The sequence below is a fragment of the Natrix helvetica genome (genome assembly GCF_964273705.1).
Source record: "Natrix helvetica genome assembly, chromosome: 5".
In the NCBI taxonomy this organism is placed as follows: Eukaryota; Metazoa; Chordata; class Lepidosauria; order Squamata; family Natricidae; genus Natrix; species Natrix helvetica.
The window spans coordinates 7,985,890-7,993,851 of record NC_138551.1 but is presented as its reverse complement, the minus strand read 5'-3'; the positions used below and the strand labels follow the sequence as shown (position 1 = coordinate 7,993,851).

Genomic DNA, 7,962 nt, shown 5'->3' with positions numbered 1-7,962 from the left:
CCCTCCTCACTCCCAGGGAAGGATTCTGCAAAATCCCCATTCCCTCCTCACTCCAGGAGAAGGATACTGCAAAATCCCCATTCCCTCCCCACTCCAGAGGGAAGGATACTGCAAAATCTCCATTCCCTCCCCACTCCAGGAGAAGGATACTGCAAAATCCCCATTCCCTCCCCACTCCAGGGGAAGGATACTGGAAAATCTCCATTCCCTCCCCACTCCCAGGGAAGGATTCTGCAAAATCCCCATTCCCTCCCCACTCCAGGGGAAGGATACTGCAAAATCTCCATTCCCTCCCTACTCCAGGGGAAGGATACTGCAAAATCTCCATTCCCTCCTCACTCCCAGGGAAGGATACTGCAAAATCTCCATTCCCTCCCCACTCCAGGGGGAAGGATACTGCAAAATCTCCATTCCCTCCTCACTCCCAGGGAAGGATTCTGCAAAATCCCCATTCCCTCCTCACTCCAGGAGAAGGATACTGCAAAATCCCCATTCCCTCCCCACTCCAGAGGGAAGGATACTGCAAAATCTCCATTCCCTCCCCACTCCAGGAGAAGGATACTGCAAAATCCCCATTCCCTCCCCACTCCAGGGGAAGGATACTGGAAAATCTCCATTCCCTCCCCACTCCCAGGGAAGGATTCTGCAAAATCCCCATTCCCTCCCCACTCCAGGAGAAGGATACTGCAAAATCCCCATTCCCTCCCCACTCCAGAGGGAAGGATACTGCAAAATCTCCATTCCCTCCCCACTCCAGGAGAAGGATACTGCAAAATCCCCATTCCCTCCCCACTCCAGGGGAAGGATACTGGAAAATCTCCATTCCCTCCCCACTCCCAGGGAAGGATTCTGCAAAATCCCCATTCCCTCCCCACTCCAGAGGGAAGGATACTGCAAAATCTCCATTCCCTCCCCACTCCAGGAGAAGGATACTGCAAAATCCCCATTCCCTCCCCACTCCAGGGGAAGGATACTGGAAAATCTCCATTCCCTCCCCACTCCCAGGGAAGGATTCTGCAAAATCCCCATTCCCTCCCCACTCCAGGGGAAGGATACTGCAAAATCTCCATTCCCTCCCTACTCCAGGGGAAGGATACTGCAAAATCTCCATTCCCTCCTCACTCCCAGGGAAGGATACTGCAAAATCTCCATTCCCTCCCCACTCCAGGGGGAAGGATACTGCAAAATCTCCATTCCCTCCTCACTCCCAGGGAAGGATTCTGCAAAATCCCCATTCCCTCCTCACTCCAGGAGAAGGATACTGCAAAATCCCCATTCCCTCCCCACTCCAGAGGGAAGGATACTGCAAAATCTCCATTCCCTCCCCACTCCAGGAGAAGGATACTGCAAAATCCCCATTCCCTCCCCACTCCAGGGGAAGGATACTGGAAAATCTCCATTCCCTCCCCACTCCCAGGGAAGGATTCTGCAAAATCCCCATTCCCTCCCCACTCCAGGAGAAGGATACTGCAAAATCCCCATTCCCTCCCCACTCCAGAGGGAAGGATACTGCAAAATCTCCATTCCCTCCTCACTCCCAGGGAAGGATTCTGCAAAATCCCCATTCCCTCCTCACTCCAGGAGAAGGATACTGCAAAATCCCCATTCCCTCCCCACTCCAGAGGGAAGGATACTGCAAAATCTCCATTCCCTCCCCACTCCAGGAGAAGGATACTGCAAAATCCCCATTCCCTCCCCACTCCAGGGGAAGGATACTGGAAAATCTCCATTCCCTCCCCACTCCCAGGGAAGGATTCTGCAAAATCCCCATTCCCTCCCCACTCCAGGGGAAGGATACTGCAAAATCTCCATTCCCTCCCTACTCCAGGGGAAGGATACTGCAAAATCTCCATTCCCTCCTCACTCCCAGAGAAGGATACTGCAAAATCTCCATTCCCTCCCCACTCCAGAGGGAAGGATACTGCAAAATCTCCGTTCCCGCCCTACTCTGGGGCCAGCCAGAGGTGGTATTTGCCAGTTCTCCGAACTCCTCAAAATTTCCGCTACCGGTTCTCCGAACTACTCAAAATTTCCGCTACCAGTACTCCAGAGCCTGTTAGAACCTGCTGAATTTCACCCCTGGTTCAATCTCTTTTTAAAAACATCTTCACACACTCGTCTCTTCACAAAGCAACAGATAGAAAAGACTGGATTTCTTGTTTTATTTCTTTGGAATCTAAGTCTTCATTAGCTTTTAGCCTGGCCAAACTCATATTGGTTTTCTACCAGCTTAGCCTCTAGTGCAGGGGTGTCAAAGTCAAGGCCCGTGGGCCGGAGGGTGCTTAAAACTGAGCTCCATTTTCGCTGGCAGAGCAGTGCAGGTATCCCCAACACAAGTGATGTCGAGCTGGCCACACCCACCCTGGCCACCACCACCACCCCGAGCTCAAACACAACCCTGATGTGGCCCTTAATGAAATTGAGTTTGACACCCCTGCTCGAGTGCTTGTGCCAAAGCATCATGCAAGCACTAAGTTCGCAGGTGTCCAATTCCTTTGCTGTTATTATCTAGACCAATGATGGTGAACCTTTTTCACCTCGGGCGCCAAAAGCACGGGCGCTATCGCACACACACATGGTGTGCACATGCACGCATAACCACCCCCACCCCTGCTGCCCTGCACATGTGCACACGGCTTTCTTGGAGCCTGGGGAGGGAGCCCCCGCCCCCCTAGAAGCCCTCTGGAGGCTGGAAACAGCCTTTTCCGACTTCCGATGGGCCTGATGCAGTGGTGGGTTTCAAAAAGTTTTAGAACCTCTTCTGTAGGTGTCGCCTGCTTTGTGGAAGTGGCTTGCCAGCCATGTGACTGGGTGGGAGTGGCTTGGCAGTCATGTGACTGGGTGGGCATGGCCATCTTGTAAAATGTGGTGAAACTCACTTAACAATGCTCTTGCTTAGCAACCAAAATGTTGGCTCAGAAACTCTGCCATTTGAAGCACACAAGTCTTAAAGCTTTCAAGTTACAAGACCCTTGCACCCCTAACCCTTTAGAAAAAAAAACCCAGGGGTGTTCAAACTTGACAGCTTTAAGACTTGTGGACTTCAACTCCCAGAATTCCTCCTCTCGCTCTTCATCTTGATGATGTGCGGACGGGCGGGGGGAGGGAGCTGGAACCGGTTCTAAACGGCACGGTAGATTTGTGGAACCTCTTCTATAGAAGAGGTTAGAACTGGCAGGAACCCACCCCTGGCCTGATAGGTCCGTTTTTCGCCCTCCCCAGGCTCCAGAAGCTTTCTAGGCGGGCGAAAAACAGCCCAACGCGCAAACCGGAAGACTTCCGGTTTGCGCGTTGGGCTGTTTTTGGCCCTCCAGAGGGTGAAAAACAGCCAAATATCAAGGCCGAAAATCAGCTGGTGTTGCTGGAACTGACAGGACAACTCCTCCCATGCCCTCAGAAATGGCTCTGTGTGCCACACATGCCATTAGCTTCGCCATCACGGATTCTGACCTTACAACGTGCAGGTTTCCCTGGGACCAAAGCGCACAACTTCCTTGAAGCTGAGAATTACACTTACTTTTTTTTTTTAGCCTTTTTTTCCCTCTGCGAAGTGCAACGAGAGGATTTTCCGAGGGCTAAATTGAAGGTGAAAGTGAGTGTACAGCAACTTAAGGCCCCCTTCTGTCCCCTCAAAATACAGGAAGGGAGCCTGGAAGATATGGGGGTACCTCGATACCGAACTGTTCTGAAACGCGTCGAATGTGGGACTCGACGCATTTTTTAAATGAACATTTTGTCCCGGTACTCATCATTTATTCGGCCCTCGGCTGCCTTGAGACTCACTTTATTATTCCTTATGGGAAAATTTTGTTGGTTACTCATCGTTTTTGGTACTCATCACGCCTCCCGGAACCAATTAAGGATGAGTACCGAGATACCACTGTAATTTTAATCAGAAGAAATGAATGCCTGAAGCAACCTATTTGAAACCTGCCCCTTTCAAGTATTGGGACATTTTGGCTATACTTATCACAACACATTTTGAACATCTGTGAAGGGGTGGGGTGGGTTGAATTATCCACCTCTGTTTTAAAGAGCAATGCCATGCCAGTAATATCACACTCTCTGGCATATTGGACGAAGTTCTAGCAAACACATTCACATAACAGGCCGATCTTGGTTAGCATTAATCAAAGTTAATTTTTCCAGGTGTTAGTGTGTTGTCTGAATCCAACCCAGGGGTGGGCTGTTAGGGGTTTGGGAGAACCTCTAGGTAAGATTCTGTGCAGTTCGGAGAACCCCCAAATCCCATTCCTGGCTGGCCCCATCCGCCCCACCCAGCCCCTCTCAGGAGTCCCCATGCAGCCTGTTTTGAATACAGGTAAGTGCAGGTCTTGCATGGAAGCTCGGGAGGGGGGGAGGAAATGGGCCTACCAGAAGTTTGGGAAGGTTGGAAATGGGTCCGTTCCAGCCTCCAGAGGGCCTCTGAAGCATTGGGAGGCAGTTTTTGCCTTCCCGGAGGATCGAAGAAAATCTCCAGAGTCCGGGGAGGGCAAAAACGGCACCTCTGCCATGGTGCAGGAGGCTGACCAGGCCACACCCACCTGGCCATGCCCACCCAGCAACCGGGCAGAAAATCCATTGCTTAAAGTTTTGAAGCCCACCCCTGATCCAACCAATTTACAATACAATACAATAGCAGAGTTGGAAGGGACCTTGGAGGTCATCTAGTCTAGGGAGGAAACCCTATACCATTTCAGACAAACGGCTATCCAACATCATATTAAAGACTTCCAGTGTTGGGGCATTCACAACTTCTGGAGGCAATTTCTGTTCCACTGATTAATTATTCTCACTGTCAGGAAATTTCTCCTCAGTTCTAAGTTGCTTCTCTCCTTGATTAGTTTCCACCCATTGCTTCTTCTTCTGCCGTCAGGTGCTTTGGAGACTAGTTTGACTCCCTCTTCTTTGTAACAACCCCTGAGATATTGGAACAATGCTATCATGTCTCCCCTAGTCTTTCTTTCTCTTAAGCTAGACATACCCAGTTCCTGCAACCGTTCTTCATATGTTTTAGCCTCCAGTCCCCTAATCCTCTTTGTTGCTCTTCTCTGCACTCTTTCTAGAGTCTCCACATCTTTTCCTTTCTCCATAATTTAGAGTCTCCACAATTTGCTTTCATTGGCCAGAGAAAAGGCAATAAGACTGGTTTTTTAAAAAAATAAAACATTGGAAGTCTTACGTGGGCTTTTTGTTGAAAGACAAAAAGAATCATAATCATAATTCTCTGCCTTGATGATTATGGATTTGAGGAATTTGGGTCAAACAGGAAGGTGTAAGAATAAGACGGCAATTAACAGAAAGAAGTGTGGAAGTCTTAAGTCTATGTTTTCTTTCTTTTCTACTTTCTTTGTTTGTTATATTCTTTTTTTAATTGCATACTTTAATTGTATTGAAACATTCTAATTCAAAACCCACTGATTTTGTTCACTGTAGAGGTAGTTCTCGACTTACAGCCATTCATTTAGCGACTGTTCAAAGGGACGTATGACCATTTTTCACACTTAACAACCATTACGGCATGCCAAATGGTCACGTGTTCCAAATTCAGATGCTTGGCAACTGACTCGCATTTACGACCGTTGCTGTGTCCGACCTTGTGACCAAAATGTCAATGGGGAAGCCAGATTCCCTTAACAACCATGTTACTAATTGAACAAGAGCAATTGAACAAGAAAGTGGGGCAAAACTCCCTTCACAATTGTCTCACTCAGCAACCGTCGGTCTCCCTTATGGTCCTGAGTCGAAGGCTACCTGTATTTTAATGCATGCGGAATATCCAGAGAGTCGGTTAAATCAATATTAATTGCGTAAACCCAGCCTGCTTGTTTGCATTTTCAGGAAGTACAACGTACGCGTGGAGGATATCATGGTACGTGACGTGCGCTACATCACCCTGAACTGTAGGTACCGCGATCTTCAGGATGTGTTACACAGCACCAAGATGAAGAGCCTGGCTTTGGTGGAATCAGCCGGTAAGAGAAAAGGACAGGCGGGCAGGTGGGGAAGGTGGGAGGAGCTCAGGAAGTGTAGAGCTTGCTTTTTGCAAGCAAAAACTAAATACCCCCAATCTACTTTTTACAATCAGCAATAGCAATAGCACTTAGATTTCTATGCTGCTCCCTAGTTCTTGACAGCAGCAGCCCCCAATTTTTCAGGCACCAGGGACTGGTCCCGTGGAGAGAGATTTTTTTCGCCGACTAGAGAGGGGAGGGCTTCACATGCTACCCGCATCCCGCAGAAGGTTTGGACAGTGAGGAGGTTGGGGGGAACATGGGCCAGTCCTGGAGTCTGGGGAAGGCTCTGGTGAGCGCTCTGTTGGAGGCAGAGAGGGGGACAGAGCCGTATGCCAGTTATCAGCAGCCTTCAGAGTCAGACATCAGTGAGGCAGAAGAACAGCTGGAGCCTTTTCCCAGTGTGCGCATGCGCAGAGTTGCCAGACAAAGGGAGCAGCTAAAGAACAGGGGTCGACTTGGGAGTAAGGCCACAGGTGGACAATGAATGGCCCCTTCCAGAGGAAATAAAATAAAAGGGGAGTGGAGTTTGCAGGAGACTATTAGTTTACTTCATTGGTTGGTGACTCTCCGAGACTCCTTGCCAAGTTCTGCAGAGATCGGCCTGTCAGCTCTCCAAGCCAGATAAGGTCTGTGACTGTAAATCCTCCCTCGAAAGACTTTGCTGGATGTGAATGAGCAGAATTCACAGTAAATTTATAAAAGGGTTTTTTTGTCGGGACAAGGAGTTTGCTTCATGCTCTTGGGAAGCCTGGGCCAGAACATTGGCAAGGCCCAATGCAAAAGGTGGCTTCCAGGCCTGACAAGTGCATCTTCTGAGCGTGCAAATGCATAAACAGAAGCATCAGCGCCTAAACATCGGCGCACGCGTACGGCCACGTGCGTTTTCCATGGGGACAAATATAGATTTTCTCAGTTTGTCCAATGCCTCTTCCAAAAGAGCTGATGCTATTTTCCTAATGCTTTATCGATTGGTGAATCAAGCGAGCAGCTACTGACATCACCAAGCCCAAATTATAACAACATCAAAAGATTCAGCACGTTGTCGCTGAATTGGATGTGAAATTAGAGAGGAGAAATGATCCGTTCAAATCATAATTGCCAACCTGATGTTTTTGAAATTCTTCTTAGATCAAGCTCGGTTTGTGGTGGTTTTTTAAAATAGTATATAGCCAGAAAGACATCATGGCAACAAAGGTAGTCCAGTAGTCTATGACGCATCTGACTTCCCCTCTGTATTATTTCTGGAGCATCCTTAAGAAAGGTTTGATACTCCCAACTGGGACGACTTCCTCAGTTGCATTCACACAACAAACTGAACCAAGTCAGCTAAAGGTCTTACGTCTGCATCAACAGGCTAAACTTGAATAAATGTCCATGAAGATTCTCAGTCATCCAGGTCATAGTTATCTCAAAGGTGCTTTTTTTAAAAAGAAGGGCAACTTGAGGAAGAAAGGAAAACATTTTGCTTCTCATCCAAGAAGCTTCATCTTGGATGAGAAGTGAAACAAGTTCTCCTCCCCCTCCTCCTCCTCCTCCTCCCCCTCCCCATAGCTTCTCCTCTTCCTCATTCTCCTCCTTTTTCTCCTCCTTCTCTTTCTCCTCCTCCTCTTTCTTCTCCTCCTCCTCCTTCTGCTCCTCCTCCTCCTCCCCCCAGCTTCTCCTCCTCTTCTTTCTTCTCCTCCTCCTTCTCCTCTTTCTCCTCCTCCCTCTCCTTCTGCTCCTCCTCCTCCTCCTCCTCCTCTTTCTCCTCCTCCTCATTCTCCTCCTCCTTCTCCTCCTCCTTCTCTTTCTCCTCCTCCTTCTCTTTCTCCTCCTCCTCTTCCTCCAGAAAAAACACTCCAGTTGCCTTTAAAAAAAAAACACCCTTGAGACTAAAACCTAAATAATGTTAATTTTGGTTTGTGGTTAATAGGCTGAATGAACCTATTTGCAAACAGGAGTCACA

The 7,962-nt window shown here is 48.6% G+C and overlaps 1 protein-coding gene and 1 long non-coding RNA gene across 3 annotated transcripts in view; both read left to right on the top strand.

Annotated features, from left to right (window-relative positions):
* LOC309392436 overlaps positions 1-7,962 on the top strand; it is a 198,426-nt gene that overhangs the window by 156,714 nt on the left and 33,750 nt on the right. The gene's annotated exons all lie outside the window — the stretch shown is intronic.
* CLCN2 (chloride voltage-gated channel 2) overlaps positions 1-7,962 on the top strand; it is a 144,199-nt gene that overhangs the window by 108,952 nt on the left and 27,285 nt on the right. For both annotated transcript variants that reach the window (XM_081953625.1, XM_081953624.1), the window contains exon 16: positions 5,842-5,975. In XM_081953625.1, the coding sequence (XP_081809751.1) occupies positions 5,842-5,975 (134 nt within the window). The remainder of the gene's footprint in view (positions 1-5,841; positions 5,976-7,962) is intronic.